We start from the raw sequence: 18,254 nt of genomic DNA on the forward strand, positions 1-18,254 counted from the left end.
GCGATTTCCAGGGGAACTATAAAAAACACTGGTTATGTATGAAGTTACACAAACTGAGAAAGTGCATCTCCTTAAAAAGCAGAATATATATGTTTTATGCGTTTCAGCAGCTAGTAAAATTCAGAACCTCAGATTAGTTGTAGAAGTTTGTATTGTTTTGCTTATACTGATCTTAGTGTTCAGGAGTTGTAGCTCATTGCAAAACACCTTTGACTGTATTTAGTTGCAGAAAATTTCTAGAATACATGTCCATTGTGTGAATAGAAACCATTGAACACAGGCTTTAATGGATACTAGTCTCTGCTGTATGGATACTAGTCTCTATACAAACTTATCTAATTTACATTTTGCCCAGACTTCATTTTAGAGAGGAATGTTGAGGCTGACCCGAATATTTGCTTTCAAAAATGGCTGAAAATTGTCTTTGTGCAACATAGAATCTTGGATTTCAATGAGAGCTTTAACCCAAAAGTTTTATAAACATCTGGAATCACATATAAAGTCCAAATAGCAATACTGGTAGCTGATTCTGATTGCTGAAATCTCTTCTGTTTTCTAAAACTTTTAAAATCTGCTTTAAAAAAATCTATCTGTTCTCTCTAGCTACCCAAAATACCATATTTCCATCATATACAGGGCCTCCTGGGTTTGCCCCAGCCTTGGGCTTTCCTCCGGGAGCAGGTAAGTTTGTTTTCTAAAAATGTGGTGTTTGTAGTTATGGATAGTGGCCTACCTGAATACATCCATTCAGAGCCATTTGTTTTAAAATATAGCGATCAGAACAAAGTATTAATTTGAGTAATTGTAGCTCTTTCTCATATATATACTCAGTAAAATAAATTTCTGTAATAAAAATCATATCCTGATGTAGTTTATCATTCAATAGGCAAAGAATCTAAATGCCATGATAAAAATTACCTACAAGAGAAGAAATTAAGCATTTATTTTTTTCTCAGAATCATAAAACTGCTATGACATTCAATGCAAAATGAGGGAAGTCTCTGCTTTTCTAGCTATCAAGAGATAAATACATACTTTTTTAGACTGTGATCTTTCCCTTTCTAGCACAGGATAAACTTATCTGCTGAATTATTTTTTTTCTTTCTTGGGCTGCAATTTATGTCCCCTTTTATTTTGGTCTATTTGTATAGCTGAATGTTTCTTTTTTCTATGAAAGGGAGGTGCATCCTGCTTTATTGTTCAGATACTAGTAATAACTAAATTCCTTAAAATAAGTTTTAAATTGGATATTGATGTTTTTGCCAAATATAACCTGCTTGTGTATTCTTCCTTCCCACTTTGAGATGTCAAGTGATGCTATTTATACCTTTCCAGGTCCTTCTGTTCTGCCTGTTCCTGGAGCACTTGGTCCTTTCACAGTCACCGCATCAGCAGCACCTGGACACATGACTATTCCTGGTATTCCAGGAAACTCCGTTTTACTAGTCAGCAACCTCAACCCTGAAGTAAGTTTGATTGGTGGAACTGATGTAAGTGTCACCTTGTACCAACTGCCAGAATCCTTGAAAACTGACATTAGCTGAAGGAATAAGAAAAATTCTCTATGCTGATAATATAAAAAACAGGACACATCTATACTTGTTTTAGGTAGCTAGCAATATTGGTGAGGTTTAAAAACTCTCATCATCAGTGAAAAGCTTTCTAACACAGTTTACTTTAGGAACCCTATGTTAGCAGTGTAGCTAGTAATTAGAGAGAAGCCTGTTGTCAACTGTAAGAAATGTTTGAAGATGTAAACAACATACATATGATAATTTATTGATTTCTCTGTGTGCTTTTTTATCTGTAAAGAAGGCAAAGGGTTTTTCCTTACATTGGTTAAAAAACAAGGAATTAAATGGAAAGGAGGAAACAGAAATGGAAATAAAAGCATGCCAAATGCTTTTCTAAATATGTGTAGGATCTTTCTGGTTTTGCAACTTTTTTGAGATTGAAGTAAAAGAACATGGATACATCATATTATTAACTTTTAAAATTAAATGTAGAATGATGTCAATAAGTACCCATGTTCACTTTTCATGGTACCACACAGATGATTTTTCATATGGTGGCAGTAAAATTACCAAGGACAACTTGGAGAGTTATTTTTGTGGTGGAAATGACATAGGCTGGTCTATAATCTTCCTCATGTTATTTGAACACTAATCTGTTCTTAATTAAAAGCAATATACATCATCTTAAAATAAATTAAACAGGCTTTACCAGGGCCTGATTTAAAACATGATTCTTTTTGACTATTGATAAGCAGTCCTGTTGCAGCAATGTACAATTCTTGTTGCACACACTCCAGACATTTCCTTAACTGTAAAACTGTTAGGAGTTGTCAGCAAAATTGAAGTTCCCTTGAAATTCTGAGGTTTAAAAATCTGTTCACCAGTTTCTTTTAAGTAATTGCTGTGTTTCTGTTTTCATACTAAAACAGCCAAATTCACAGTAAGCATCCAAAACCCAGATGTACACAGGGCTGTAAGACAAGTCACTTTTTCTTTAATTTTATAATATATCAGTGAGTTTCTGATGATGGCTGCAGATGTACTTTCTGCAGCTGACTATTTATTTTCTGAATCTAAAAGGAGAGTGCCTCTTAAAAATAAGCATATGTAAAGCATAGGTCAGAGCTCTTTTTAGGACATTGATGCTTTACTTAGTACGAATCACAGCTAAGAATTAATGTACAACTTAGTGCTGTAATGCATGATACAATATCAATGTATTAAGTAATGCCCTCCTTCTTAAAAGGATAAAAATAAGAATATACTACAGCATTAATTATTGGAAATAAATTTCTTGGCAGTTCTGTAGCACTTGTTCTTCAGTATTTGTTGTCTGACCCCTGTCACTCCTTTTTCTTTGTATAGAAAATCTGGTTGACCTTATTTCAGTTCATATTTCTCTCCTGTTGCAGAATTTCAGTGTGCATTTTAATATTCCTTCATGACTTTTAAATTATCTGGTTTTGTCTTCCATTCTCCTCCCCCCTCCTTCATTTTAAGTAGAAATATTTCAGTCTCATTTGAATAAGAAATTTCTATTTAAAAACAGAAATCTCCATCCTGAATTTAAATATTTGAGTCAGAAGAAAAAATTCTATATGAATTTAAATATTTGGGCCAGAAAAAAAAAAATTCTTGATGAATTTAGATTTTACATTGATAGCAATTGTTCTCTACCACTAAATGCTGAAGGTAAATGGGTATGGCCTTGTGCTTAGGCTGCAATATCCTCTTTTTTGGATAATTTCGGTATGTTTGGTACACATTTAAGAGAAGAAATAGGGCTAGAGAGTGTGAGTAGTGCTTTTGATATGCAGGTGTTTTTAGAACTCATTACTGGCAAAACCTTTGCCTCAGCTGAAAAATTTTGGCTGCATTAGATGGCAAATTTTCTTCTTTAGTACTTGGCATACAAGATTTGTATTGAGAATTGCTGAAGAGAAATTTCTTTCAATATTTACCTTTCTATTCACAGCTTCTAATTTAATACAATTTAAATGCCTCTTTCTATATGCTTAATACACGAACAGCTAAATTCTCTGTGTCTCCCTTTAGAATGTCATGGCCATGTAGGGGGATGGACAAAAAATTTAAGACAAAGCAACACATTTTAAACGACTGGGTTTAGTTTTGTTGTTATTGTCTGTTGTTTACAAAATACAAAGAGTTCTTTAATGCTTTATTTGTAATTTAACCAATGTCTTTCATTCTTTTCATCGAATGTGAGGGGAGCTTAGAAAGGATAAGGTCAAATAATGAAGCTACTTAAAATATTAATAGCTTCTGCAGCATGATAGAATGAGTCTCGAGTGATGAAAATGCATGAGCTAAAGTGTTTCCTTGTTTACATATTCTACATGTGCATAGCAAATGTGTATTAACAAGAGTGCCATACACTGTGAGTATTTCAAGGAATAGCTTTTGGAGAGACAGGTTTATGTATTATTTTGCAGCATCTCTTCCATTCTTTTTGTTTACCATGCACTTATAGAATAGATGTCTTCATTTGCATGGCTTTAGAATTAATGTATTCATTTTATCATTTAAACAGGCCATCACACCTTATGGACTTTTCATCCTGTTTGGTAAGATATGTCAAATATACCTTGACAAACCACAGCAGGGCTAGTGGTTCTCTTTTTCAATCTGACCCATGCTAGTTAATTCAAACTCCATTGCTCTGTGCACATCCAGGAAATGCACTGGTTTTAAAATGGCAGTAAATAGAGTCATTACATAAAAGTCACGTATACCAAAATGGCAAAACAGTGTCAGAAGAATTTTGGTGTGTGGTCCAATTTGTTTACTACATAAAATGGGAAAGCAAAGTAAGATGTAAAAACAGAGGTTGTATCAGAGGAAATGCTGTACAGAATTGGTTCATACATTAGTTGCAGGGGACAGTGTTGGTTAGAGTAATATTTTAATATGCCTCAGTTAAGAGGACTTTGACAACTATTGCACTATTTAAAAACTGAACATAAACATGCAGTAGTGTGACTGGGATCTGGGGAATTTCCCTCCACTTACGAGCCCCAGAATATAATAAACTTTAAAACTCTCCTTATACTAATATTTTAACCAGCCTGTTTAATGAGGTATTATTCTTTTTAACACTAATGTTAGTCAAAAGAAACAGACTTGGCCTTGTGCTTTAATTAGTAGTGCTCTGAAAAACATTTTGTTTCTGGATTTCCACAGGTGTGTATGGTGACGTGCATCGTGTGAAAATCATGTTTAAGAAAAGAGGAATTGCTTTGGTTCAGATGGCAGATGCAACCCAAGCTCAATTAGGTATTGATTTTTAAGGCAGAGTTATACTTCAAGCTAACATTACTTTAATATAAAGGAGGAATTTTTCGTCTGTCAGTGACAAGCATAAACAAATAAAATTCATCATTGTGCTGCATTACTACATGCAAACTTTGATAATGCTCTTAGTGGTTGTAAAAAAAAAAACTCCTATGACTCTCAATATAGTAAATAATAGAACTAAAACATACAACTCTCCTGTCATTTATTTTAATAATACATTGCATTGTTGTCTTGTAATTTATCTTATATCTACCTATTTAAGAATGAACAAGTTATCTGTATTGAAAGGCTGTTTGCATTTTTTTTTGTATTTGAACTGGAGATTATATTATTCCTTATACTTTTTAAAAATCTAATGTTGTGAGATAGCCCACCTGGTAGATGTGGAAGTTGCAGTTTAAATTTAGAATGTGAAATCTGACACTAAGTAGAAAACAGTATACAAAGAATTGTCTTTTCTTCCCCTCCATTAATTCCTGTTCAAATTACATTTACACTTGTTAGCTATCAACTACTTGAATGGACAGAGGCTTTATGGAAGGGTCATGCATGCTACTCTTTCAAAATATCAGACAATTCAACTTCCTCGTGAGGGACAAGAGGACAAAGGTCTGACAAAGGACTATAGCAATAGCCCTTTACATCGCTTTAAGAATCCCTGCTCTAAGAATTTCCAAAATATCTTTCCTCCATCTGCAACCTTGCATCTGTCCAACATCCCGTGAGTATCTGCATGTGCCATCTTCTTGGAAAGACATTTTTTAGGTGGTGTTGTGAAGTTAAAAAGTCTAACATAAGTTTTGGTTTTCTTTCCTTGGCCTTTTACAATTCATTCTGCTGTGGGTCGTTCTGGTATTAGCAATTGTTATTAGCAATAAGTGAATCCTTTAACTGTCCCATTTTTATCATTAGCAAAGAGGATAACTGAAGGAATTATCTTCTTTGAGTTTTGATCAATTTATATTTTCTTTTCATATATTTTATATGCTTTTGGTTTTTGATATATTAAATCATGTGTCACAAATTTTCACAAAGGTTAAAGACTTGTTTTTTGAGGTAATGTAGATGACATCAAATTCATCATGGACATTGTTAATGAACATAGATACAGTGTTTAATAATTGTCCTGGTTCAGGGCAAATTTGGGAGAGAACCCCCAGAGAGGCTTCTCTAGGAAAGCAGATTCAGTCGGCCCCTCCTCCCGACTGGTCTGGGAGAAAATACCTCCTTGGAGAAAAGTGGAAAAAACCTGTTTATTAAACAATAAAACCTAAACAGTATTAATCAGTAAAACCCCTTGCTGGTCCAAAAGAGATGACAAACTGAGAAAGTCCCTCCCCGGGTTGCAGCTCAGCTCACTCAGTCTCTGGTCAGTCCCTCAGGTGCTGGAAGTGCTGCGGCCCAGGCCCGGCCTGGTGGGCCCCAGGTGTGAGCTGCCAGTGCTCTGCTGGGTGTTCAGTCCAGAGCAGGTGTAAACAGCTCCAGAGAAAAGGAAAAAAACCACAGTCCAGGGAACTTCTTTGCCTCAGCTAGCTGACACTAACTAAAAGCAAAGGAGAGCTCTGTCCCGCTGTCTGTCCATCCGCAGACAACACAGCCAGGAGCTGGGATGTGGAGGAGTGAGTGCAGTGTCTGAAAACAAACTGCTGCTTCTTCTCTCCCCCCTTCACTCTCTGGAACAAGTCTTAAAGGTGCAAAACTTATTATTCAGCATAAAGAGAACAAGAGAATTGGGGATGAAAGCATCATATAGTCAACCTAGGACATTCCAGCCCTTATCCCCATATCGTCAGCTTACTGCTAAAACTAATACATATTCTAACTCTACAAACACATACATTATACATCTAATGTACAGCTATACACAGACAATGGTAGTAACATTCAGCAAACAGTGATATTTACACATAGGTCTCACCCAACAATCAGATGTTCCTGAGGTACACTTCCTGTTCTTCCAACTTTTTGCATTATCCACCATGTGCAACCTGGTCCCTGAGCAAAAACAACCCCACAAATGAGTTTTTCTGTATTTGAGGCAGAATTAATTCAAACTGTCTTCCCTAATAAACCTCTGCCATGCACCACTGGGACTTTGTCTCCATCTACTCTGTGCAAAGGCTCAGATTGGGCAGGGCCCACTCGGTTAGTAGAGCCTCGGCTGTTAACTAACCAGGTGGCTTTTGACAGATGCTGCTCCCAGTTTTTGAAAGATCCCCCAACTAATGCTTTCAATGTGGTTTTTAACAGTCTGTTGTACCTCTCCACTTTTCCTGCAGCTGGTGCATGGTAGGGGATATGGTACACCCACTCAATGCCATGCTCCCTAGCCCAGGTGTTGATAAGGCTGTTCTTGAAATGAGTCCCATTGTCTGACTCAATCCTCTCAGGGGTGCCATGTCTCCACAGAACTTGCTTTTCAAGGCCCAGGATGGTGTTCTGGGCTGTAGCATGAGACACAGGGTAGGTTTCCAACCATCCAGTGGTGGCTTCCACCATGGTCAGCACGTAGCGCTAGCCCTGGCGTGTCTGGGGCAGTGTGATGTAGTTAATCTGCCAGGCCTCCCCATACTTGTACTTGGACCACCGCCCACCGTACCACAGGGGCTTCACTCGCTTGGCCTGCTTGATGGCAGCACACGTCTCACAGTCATGGATAACCTGAGAAATACTGTCCATGGTTAGATCCACCCCTCGGTCTCGTGCCCACTTAGAGGTGGCATCTCTGCCCTGGTGGCCTGAGGCATCATGGGCCCATCGAGCTAGGAATAACTCTCCTTAATGTTGCCAATCTAAGTCTATCTTTGACACCTCTATCTTTGCAGCTTGGTCTACCTGCTCATTGTTTTGGTGCTCCTCATTGGCTCTACTCTTGGGGACATGGGCATCTACATGGTGGACCTTCACAGGTAGCCATCCCCACAGTGCGTTGGCTACCATCCATGTGCAGAGGTAGAGGTTTGGCCACTTCTCTCTCAGCAATGTCCAGGGCCTGTTGAACAGCTTTGAGTTCAGCAAGTTGGCTTGATCCACCTTCTCCTTCAGTGGCCTCTGCCACCTGTCGCGTGGGGCTCCATACAGCTGCTTTCCACTTCTGGTTCATTCCCACAATGCGGCACGAACCATCAGTAAAGAGAGCATATCGTGTATCTTCTGCTGGCAGTTGGTTGTATGGTGGAGCTTCTTCAGCCTGTGTCACTTCTTGTTCCCCTTCATCAGAGAGACCAAAGTTTTCACCTTCCGGCCAGTTTGTAATTATTTCCAGAATCCTAGGGCGAGTTTTCCCATACGGGCGCGCTGTGTGATAACAGCAATCCATTTGCTCCATGTAGCACTGGTGGCATGGTGCGTAGAGGGAACCTTCGCTTTGAACATCCACCCCGATACTGGTAGTCGGGGTGCCAGGAGGAGTTGTGCTTCAGTGCCTATTACCTCTGAGGCAGCCTGAACTCCTTCATAGGCAGCCAGGATTTCTTTCTCTGTTGGAGTATAGTTGGCTTCAGACCCTCTGTAGCTTTGACTCCAAAATTCCAGTGGTCGACCCCGAGTCTCCCCAGGCACCTTCTGCCAAAGGCTCCAGGACAAGCCATGGTTCCCGGCTGCAGAGTAGAGCACGTTCTTCACCTCTGGTCCTGTCCTGGCTGGGCCAAGGGCTACTGCATGAGCAATCTCCTGCTTGATCTGGGTGAAGGCTTGTTGCTGCTCTGGGACCCAGTGGAAATTGTTCTTCTTATAGGTGACCAGGTAGAGAGGGCTCACAATTTGACTGTGCTCAGGAATATGCATTCTCCAAAAGCCTATGGCGCCTAGGAAAGCTTGTGTTTCCTTCTTGCTGGATGGTGGAGACATTGCTGTGATCTTGTTGATGACATTGGTGGGAATCTGATGCCATTGATCTTGCCACTTCACTCCCAGAAACTGGATCTCTTGAGCAGGTCCCTTGACTTTGTTCTTCTTGATGGCGAAGCCGGCTTTCAGGAGAATCTGGATGATTTTCTCCCCTTTCTCAAACACTTCTGCTGCCGTCTTCCCCCACACAATGATGTCATCAACATACTGCAGGTGTTCTGGACCCTCACCCCTTTCTAGTGCAGTCTGGATCAGTCCATGGCAGATGGTGGGGCTGTGCTTCCACCCCTGGGGCAGTCGGTTCCAGGTGTACTGCACTCCCCTCCATGTGAAGGCAAACTGAGGCCTGCATTCTGCTGCCAGAGGAATGGAGAAAAATGCATTGGCAATGTCTATAGTGGCGTACCACCTTGCTGCCTTGGACTCAAGCTCGTACTGGAGTTGTAGCATGTCTGGCACAGCAGTGCTCAGCAGTGGAGTCACTTCATTCAATGCACGGTAGTCCACAGTCAATCTCCATTCTCCTTCAGATTTACGCACAGGCCAAATGGGGCTCTTGAAGGGTGAGTGGGTCTTGCTGACCACCCCCTGGCTCTCCAGCTCACAGATCATTTTGTGGATGGGGATCACAGCATCTTGATTCGTTCAGTACTGTCGGCGGTGCACTGTTGAGGTGGCAATTGGCACTCATTGCTCTTCCACCTTCAGGAGACCTACTGCAGATGGGCTTTCTGACAGTCCAGGCAAGCTGTTCAACTGCTTGACACCCTCTGTCTCTACAGCAGCTATTCCAAATGCCCATCTGAGTCCCTTTGGGTCTTTGAAACACTCACTTTGGAGGAAGTCTATGCCTAAAATGCATGGGGCATCTGGGCCAGTCACAATAGGCTGTTTCTTCCACTCATTTCCAGTCAGGCTCACCTCAGCTTCCACCAAAGTAAAATCCTGTGATCCCCCTGTCACACCAGCATTTGAAACAGATTCTGTCCCACATCTTGATGGGATTAATGTGCATTGTGCACCAGTGTCAACCAAAGCTTTGTACTCTTGCGGTTCAGATGTGCCCGGCTAACGAATCCACACAGTCCAAAATCACGGTTTTCCCCGGCCTCTACCTGGCTAGAGGCAGGGGCCCTCTAAGCCTGGTTATCCTTCTTTCCCTGGGCATATATCTTGGAGGTTCCTTCAAGAGGATTGAAAATATTGTCATTATCATCATATGTGAGAGTTCGGTTACTGGCCGCTGGAGCTGCTTCCCTTTTGGAACTTCCTCTGTGAGTCTTCACACACCCATTGTGCCAGAGCAGCGGTAGGTTTTCTATGCCATCTCCCCATGTCTTCTCCACAATCACGCAGGTAGAACCACAGCTCAGCTCGTGGGATGTACTTTCTCTCGCCATCGGGAGAACGTCTGCGTTGGGTACCAGAACCTCTGATCTGTACTGCTGAGATTTGGAGAAAGCCCTCTTTAATCTCCTCCCTCAGTTTCTTGTGGCTCTCTTCCATCTTGTCTTCTAATTTCTTCAGACGTGTTTCCACCACTGCGATTCTGGGATGTGTTGGGCCATGTACAGCATCTGCATATGCTCAGAGCTTCTTTGCCATATCCAGCACAGTTTCCTCACTGTCATCCTGCTTCATTATTGCTAAAGCAGAAGCGTATTCTCGTGGCCCAAGTCATAAAGTTTTCTCCACATCACAGATGTGCATGGTACCAAGTCTGGATTTACAGTGTTTCCCTCATCTGAGAAGACAATCTCAGCTACTGCCATTTCTCTCAAGCGTTGAATCCCTTGTTCTATGGTTTTCCACTGGGTTTGCTGCATATAGAGATCGTCTGCGCACAGGTATCTTTGTGCTACACTTCTTAGGACCCGTTCCCAGAGGCTGTGAGAGTTAGCCCCCCTCATCGTTCCTTGGTCTATGACAGTATCCTGTGACAGGGATCCCAAATGCCTGGCTTCAGTGCCATCCAGAATTGTAGCCTCGCCTGCAGCGTCCCAGAGACGGACCAGCCAACTAATTATGGATTCATCAGACCTTCGAGTGTAATCCTTCCGTAGGCCATGAAGGTCCTTCAGGGAAAAGGACTCAATAGTGGCTTCTGATGCTGTGTCAGTTGTGTTAACTTTGGCTTTTGTGTCAGTAAGTGGTGTTGAGGGTCCTTCCCCTGGATCATCGTCGTCGGTCACTGGCCGATTGGTTTTGCTTGTGGTTTTTTTTCCTGCAGCAACTGCCAGTGGCTTAGGCTCACTGTCTGGTTTAGCTCCAGCCTGAGTGGCTGAGGTGTTGGCTGCAGTCTGAGTGACTGTGGTAGCTGCTGCTTTATCTCCCTGCCCCCCTGCTTCTGTCTGCTGCCTGACAGTATCTAACAAAGTGCGATAAGCATAGGCCAGGGCCCAGCTTATTGCAATCAGCCTTTTCTCTTTAGAGTCATCATGGCACTTCTCTTTCAGGTATTTCCCCACCTCAGCTGGGTTCTGAATTTGTTCACTGAAAAATCCCAGTCTGGAGGATCAGAAAATTCCTTCAGAGTTTGGCCTATATTTTCCCATTTTCCACACCACTCAGGGTTTTCCATGCCTGCGTCTGCTTCTGGGTCAGGGGTCTCACCAGCTCCTCTGGATATCTCAGCCCTTATTCTAGAGAAGCTGCAGACCATATAGAGGAAGGTTACCAGATTAAATACCAGAAATATGGTCTCTTTAACATTCAGGGGAAACTGAACATTCTCAAAAAGTGACATGACAGATTCAAAGGAGAAGGAAAGGAAAGACTGGAAAGCCTCATTCCCTGCTCCTCCTCTAACAAACTGGGTGCCATTACTAATAAATTCCTAAAACATACTACTGGAACTAGGATGCAGGGTAGGACAAAGAAACCATAAACTATATATATCCTAAACAGACTCCAGCATCTTTGTAAATGCCCTATAAATCATTATCACCAAGGCCAGCACGATAGCTATTCCAATCTGTGCCCCTCTACTGTAAAAATTACATGTTAGGGACAATAATCCTAGTGATCAGAAAGGTATTGAAACCTCAAAAAGGTCTAGAGACTAGGACCACATGAAGGTCTCCACCCTAGAGACATTAGGAATTCACGCAACATGACTACTGACTGCTTTAACTCACTACAGAGCAGGCACAACCAACATGCAATCAATAGAGCTTTTTTCCATGTTCTCAAGCCACTCATTGGGTGCCAATAGATGTATTTGTCCTGGTTCAGGGCAAATTTGGGAGAGAACCCCCGGAGAGGCTTCTCTAGGAAAGCAGATTCAGTCAGCCCCTCCCGCCCTGACCAGTCCAGGATAAAATACCTCCTTGGAGAAAAGTGGAAAAAACCTGTTTATTAAACAATAAAACCTAAACAGTATTAATCAGTAAAACCCCTTGCTGGTCCAAAAGAGATGACAAACTGAGGAAGTCCCTCCCCGGGTTGCAGCTCAGCTCACTCAGTCTCTGGTCAGTCCCTCAGGTGCTGGAAGTGCTGCGGCCCAGGCCCGGCCCGGTGGGCCCCAGGTGTGAGCTGCCAGTGCTCTGCTGGGTGTTCAGTCCAGAGCAGGTTTAAACAGCTCCAGAGAAAAGGAAAAAAACCACAGTCCAGGGAACTTCTTTGCCTCAGCTAGCTGACACTAACTAAAAGCAAAGGAGAGCTCTGTCCCACTGTTTGTCCATCCGCAGACAACACAGCCAGGAGCTGGGATGTGGAGGAGTGAGTGCAGTGTCTGAAAACAAACTGCTGCTTCTTCTCTCCCCCCTTCACTCTCTGGAACAAGTCTTAAAGGTGCAAAACTTATTATTCAGCATAAAGAGAACAAGAGAATTGGGGATGAAAGCATCATATAGTCAACCTAGGACAATAATTCTAGCACTTTTTAAAGAACAGTTTCTACAGAATTTAGATCTCTTACATGGAGGGCATGTGAGAAAGTAAAAAAGTGAGAAAGAATTTAGTGTGCTCTTTAAGACTGAAATAATCTTTTTTATGTCTAGAATATTATCAGTAGTGTGTGGACTAACAGCCAGACATAGGTTTTACAGGCTTCTCTTGTTTGGCAGCTGTGCAGGGAAGAAAAAAGGAAATTATGGAATTTTGCCACAGTAAGAAAATAAATTATAAGACACTTTGAAAACAGCTTTTTGAGTAAAATGAAAATATTTCAAAATTGAACATATGTGACGTGCACTTGCACAAATTGCAAGATGAAATGTGTTCCTTAAGATTTTCAGGAGATTTTTATGCAATCTGAATTTTACTGACAAAGAAACAGGATTGGATGAAAGACAATAGAGTGTCTAAAATATTTTTGTAGCACAATGTGATACTAAAATATAGAGTAAATGCAAGTGTTTTGAGCTGAAGTGTTTAAATTGATGGAGGTACATTTAAACAGCAAAAACTAGTTTAGAAGCCAAAATTGAGATCTTGATGTTATTTCAGAACTCTGTTCTCTTCTACAAGTTGAGGGGAGATTGTTTTTGTTTTGTTTGTTTTTTGTTGTTTTCAATTAGGCCTTCTGTTACTGTTGATGATTTGAAGAACCTTTTTACAAGTAAAGGATCTACTGTGAAAGGCTTCAAATTTTTCCAGTAAGTTCTCTTGCAAAATTGCTAAGCAAGCTTTCATCCTAGAAAATAGCTAATTGCTTTTTTGTGACTTTATATGTGTATACAACTACAGGCAAAATTCTATGTACATATAGGTATAGTCAAAAGTGGTACATCTATCACAATTTTTATGATACTTTGTCTTAAAATTTTAAATGGAATACTGGGTTAGCATAACTAAACTGAAAATATGCATCCTTTTGACAAACTCCATGTATGTTCAAAGTAAAACAAGTTCAAGGAAAGTAAATGCTCACTTCTTGAAAAAACACAAGCTTTGTGTAAAATGCCATATAAAAATGACAGTGATGACAATGTATCTACATTAATTAAAGTTAGTTGTCAGCATTATTTTAGCACAATCATGCTTGCTAGAATAATCCCATATACATAGATAATGCAAGTATTTCTTAGGGGTCTTTAAGCCTTATTTTGACCTAGCTTTTTGAAGTCTGGTGTAATGAAAGAATGACATTACTTTAGCCATAGATTAAGCCATAGATTCACAGAATTTATGGGGTTTTTTTTCTCTTTTCATTTTGGCAGATGCATAAATAGCTCTGATTCTTTTGCTGTACAACTGTGTGTAATATAGCTGAGGAAAAAAACCCCACTTATGCCACTTTTCTGTGTTGGCTAGTGAAAATTTGGTTAGGATTAATAATAGTTTTTATTGTTCTTCAGGAAAGATTGCAAAATGGCTCTTATCCAGCTGGGCTCTGTGGAAGAAGCAGTTCACGCTCTCATTGAGCTTCACAATCATGACTTTGGAGAAAACCAACATCTCAGAGTTTCCTTCTCAAAATCTTCAATCTGAATTTTCTGTGAATTTTCCCTTTAAGGCTGCATAATGGTTTTAGTAAAATCTTCAAACAGAGACTGAGACAGCTCTGACCAACTCTGTCTCTTAAAAGAAAAACCTCATTCATACACAAAGAATTAAGTGATTATTTTTTCTGATTCTAGCTGCAGTTATGTCATCCATAGAAAGATCTTTTGTGAAATCATTTTAGCAACAATATTTATCATCAAATTTCCTACTTAAAATTATGTTTTGAGACCATCCTTTCAGCTTTTGTTTGAAATCAGCCTTACAAAACAATTTTGAGTGCTTTTACAATGTACCAAATGAGTATGTTTAATGAAAAAGTAAACCTACTCTGTGCAGATTTCACATTAATTTGAATGTGGAATAGTGCTTGGGTTTCTTGAAGAAAAGCAAACAATAACTGTGAGTATCCTCTAAATAGTATTTATGTTACCAAGGTGTGTGTTCATACTTTGGTGAATCTTTACAAATAACTTGTTTATAAAAAGAAAAAGTCTGTGCTGTTCTTATAGATTAAATTATTAGAGAAAAGGCAGTGCCTTCTCTCTGTGGAATAAAAGTATTTGACAAGTTTCTTCAAGGTGTGGTATTGGAAAATTAGTTTGACTTGACTCTGGGTTGGAAGTTTGATGTCCTATTTCTACTATGAAGGGATGTGTAACAGTACATTGGAGAAAATAAAACAAGAAAATGGTCTTGATTTTAAATATTTTTTTTTACATTTCTCTAAATAATTAAATGTTTGCAATCTTGTGGAAAATATTCAGGTCTGTGATGGTTTCTCAAGTTTTTAAGAAGTTATTTTTGCTAAGGTCATCTTTCAGGGCAGAAAAATTGAACCTCGAGGTTTTTTACCACTCTACAGTCTAATACTTAAATTACTGTGTATTTACCTAATTTCTTATTTTGTGCCTTACTATATGTGTATGAGTAGATTAGAATGTTACCTGAAGTGTCTTGCAAAAATATTGCGGGCTTTGTGAAAATTCTCCTCTGGGTCTTTTTGTAAATGTTTTCCACGATAATTCAAAATATATTTTTTCATTAATTAATATTTTTAATTGTAGTTTCTTCTGCTTTCTTATGGAGATTGGATGTAGATGAGACTGAGGTTTCATTTGTTGTGAAATCACATAGGGATTCTTTAAATTTACTTAGTTGCACTTCTCTGATGGTAGTTCTTCACTGATAAAAAAATCACATCCAGAAAAAATATACTAAAAAATGAAATAAACCTGTATAGGAGGGCCAAACAGCAAATCCAGTTAGTTTTCTGGACTTCATCTGACTTTTTGAGAGACACTGGCTGTATCAGAATATTCTTTCAGGTTTCTGTATTTCTTTTATTTTTAATACTTTACAGTATTAAACTTAAAGTAATAGAATACTATCATTCTTTCCTTTTTAAGTATGAAAAAATGTTTGATACTGAATCTTGATTCCTCTTTGGGGAATGAGCTGAGATGCAGTTAGGTTTTGGCCATGAGTGTACAGATGAATACTAATGACCATATTTTAAAAAGCTAAATTTAATTTTAAGAGCTTTTTTCCCCCTAGTATTTTCTTTCACATAAATTAATTGAAAATTAATTTAATTTTACTTACCACATTTTAAAGACCTATTTCTTTCAAACATGGCATTTATTTACTTCTAACTATTGCAGAATTTGTTTCTGCTGTAATGTTTTGCCACTCATAATTTTTTTTGTTCATCTGAATTGTAAGACTTTATCTTTCTAGAAGAAAAAGTATGTTTCTATCATGATCTGAGTGCTCTGTAGTGAGCTTTCTCAAATTTTCTCTCTGAATTATTTTTGCAAAATCAGCCTTATAGTAGCTTGCCAGATACTACCTTGATCTATGTAAATTGATTACAGGTGTAGTATTAAGGAAACTTCCCTGCCTGACCATCTGGGAGCCTCTCTGGCAGTCACTCTTGCACCACCTGAGCTGGACCTGGGGCTCTTCCCAGCTACAGCTCCCACATTCCCACAGTCAGAACAGGTTTCCTTACTGGGCTGACCCCAGGTTTCCCATAGCAGTCTTGAACGTCCCAGCCATTAAAATAATTTCATCACAGCACAATAACAAACAAACAGCTCGGGCTGGTGTCTCTGGGGAGGGACCCAGAACAAAGGAATCCCTGGGCTCTTATCCCCTCACCAAGCATGGGGAGGTGTGGGACCGTCGGCTCCTGCCGTGTCCCAGTGTCCGGTGCCCTGGCTGGGCACAGGCCCCGGGCCCTTGTGTGCCCAGGATGGGCTCTTCAGGGCCTCTGTGCCTGGGCTGGCCCAGCCTGAGCTCAGCCTGCAGCTCCCACTGCAGCTGCACCCTGAGCTGCCTCAGGGAACACGTTCCTCAACAGCAGCAGCCAATCTGACTGCACGGATGTAACTATATTAAGTGCTGTACAACACAACTATATAAATATGCAGAATGTACTATGTACTGGAAAGTTCAACTGGCTTAGAAAAAATATTCCCCTAAGGGATGTTATCTTTTGGATTTCACAGAATCACAGAATGGTGTGGGTTGATCTCCATGAGGTTCTCACAGTCTCACTGCTCAGTCTGTCCAGATCCTTCTGGATGCTATCCTTTCTTTCCAGGGATGCTGACTGCACCACATAGCTTGATGCTGTCAGCAAACTTGCAGAGGGTGCAGTTGATTCCAGTGTCCATGTCACCAACAAGGCTGTTTAACAGCTCTGGTACCTGATTATCCTTACAGAACACTGCTCATTATTGGTCTCCACTTGGACATCAAGCTGTTGACCACAACTCTTTGAACGTGGCCATCTAGCCATTTCCTTTTCCAGCTAGAGGTCCACTCATCAAATCCATGTCTCCAGTTTAGAAACAAGGAAGTTTTGTGAGACAGTGTCATGCTTTGCACAAGTCCTGGGTGTTAACATCAGTTGCTCTTTTCTTAACCACCATTGCTGTAACTGTATTGTAGAAGGCCCTTAAATCTGTCAGGCATGATCTGGCTTTAGTGAAACCATCTACTTCATAATCTTACTGGGAACCAAGGTGGGACTTCCAGCCTTATAGTTCCCTGGGTCTTTCTTATTTCCCCATAGACTTCGGCTGCTCAGAAAACCTCTTTTCCTCCCAGGCTACACGTTACTTCCACCCTCTGTACCCTTTCATTTAGTATTTTGAGTTCATCCAGTAGCTCCTTGTTCATCTAACACCATTCTGATATTTTTGCCCAACTTCCTCTTTGTTGGGATAATCACTCCTGGGCTTGGAGAAGATGATCCTTTATTTAAGGGTGATTCTTTAATACCAATCAGCTTTCTTGGGTCCCTCTTCCCTCCAGGCCTTTATCCTATGATACTGTATGAGGTAGATCCCTGAGGAGGGCAAAGGCTGCTCTCCTGAAGGCCAGGGTAGTGAGCTTTCTGTGCACCTTCCCTGCTTTCCTAAGGATCTCAAACTCCATTCAAGGCTGCCCTCGAACTTCACGTTTTCCACCAGCCCCTCCTTGTTGGGGGAAAAAACGTCCAGCATAGCACCTCCTCTCCTTGGCTCCTCCATCAATTGAAGAAGGAAGGTATCATCAATGCATTCTAGGAAGCTTCTGGATCGTGCTACTGTGTTGACAGATATTAGGGTGGTTGAAGTTCTCCATAAGGAACAAGGTTTGTGTATGTAAGGCTACTCTTCTCTGTAAGGGGCCTCATCTTCTCTGTGTCCCTGGTCAGACAATCTGTAGCAGACACCCACTAAAGATCCACCTTCCCTTGCCTGCCTTTAATCCTGACCTATTAACTCCCAAGTCAGGTCCTCATCCATCCCCAGGTGAGGCTCGGTGATCTCCAGCTGGTCACTGACATAGAGGGCAACATTAACTCCTTGCCTACCCTGCCAGTCTTTCCTGAAGAGTCTACATCCTTGCATTCCAGCAGTCTACTCTTTGGAGCCATCCCACTGTGTGTCCATGACATACCAATGAGGTCATAGGCATGCCCACATGTCTAACTCTTGGAGTTGAGACCCTAATGAAGCTGACTTACTGGCTGGCGTAGCTGGAATTCCTTTGTGTTGTTCTTCTGGTGTTTTTCTGCTGACCTGTGATCCCTCTTAAGGCTCTGGGCATTGACACCAAATTAATAGGAGTGCGATG

The 18,254-nt window shown here is 40.6% G+C and overlaps 1 protein-coding gene across 3 annotated transcripts in view; it reads left to right on the top strand.

Moving 5' to 3' along the window:
- PTBP3 (polypyrimidine tract binding protein 3) overlaps positions 1 to 17,182 on the top strand; it is a 32,318-nt gene extending 15,136 nt beyond the window's left edge. For all 3 annotated transcript variants that reach the window (XM_054284084.1, XM_054284094.1, XM_054284104.1), the window contains 7 exons: positions 604 to 681; positions 1,336 to 1,466; positions 4,066 to 4,099; positions 4,716 to 4,808; positions 5,334 to 5,550; positions 13,199 to 13,276; positions 13,979 to 17,182. In XM_054284084.1, coding sequence (XP_054140059.1) covers positions 604 to 681; positions 1,336 to 1,466; positions 4,066 to 4,099; positions 4,716 to 4,808; positions 5,334 to 5,550; positions 13,199 to 13,276; positions 13,979 to 14,111 — 764 coding nt within the window. In that variant the 3' untranslated portion in view covers positions 14,112 to 17,182. The remainder of the gene's footprint in view (positions 1 to 603; positions 682 to 1,335; positions 1,467 to 4,065; positions 4,100 to 4,715; positions 4,809 to 5,333; positions 5,551 to 13,198; positions 13,277 to 13,978) is intronic.
- The last annotated feature ends 1,072 nt before the right edge of the window (positions 17,183 to 18,254 follow it).

Source organism: Melozone crissalis, unplaced genomic scaffold (assembly GCF_028551555.1).
Source record: "Melozone crissalis strain CALT ecotype California unplaced genomic scaffold, PUWL_Pcris_2 ptg000005l_1, whole genome shotgun sequence".
NCBI classification, from domain to species: Eukaryota; Metazoa; Chordata; class Aves; order Passeriformes; family Passerellidae; genus Melozone; species Melozone crissalis.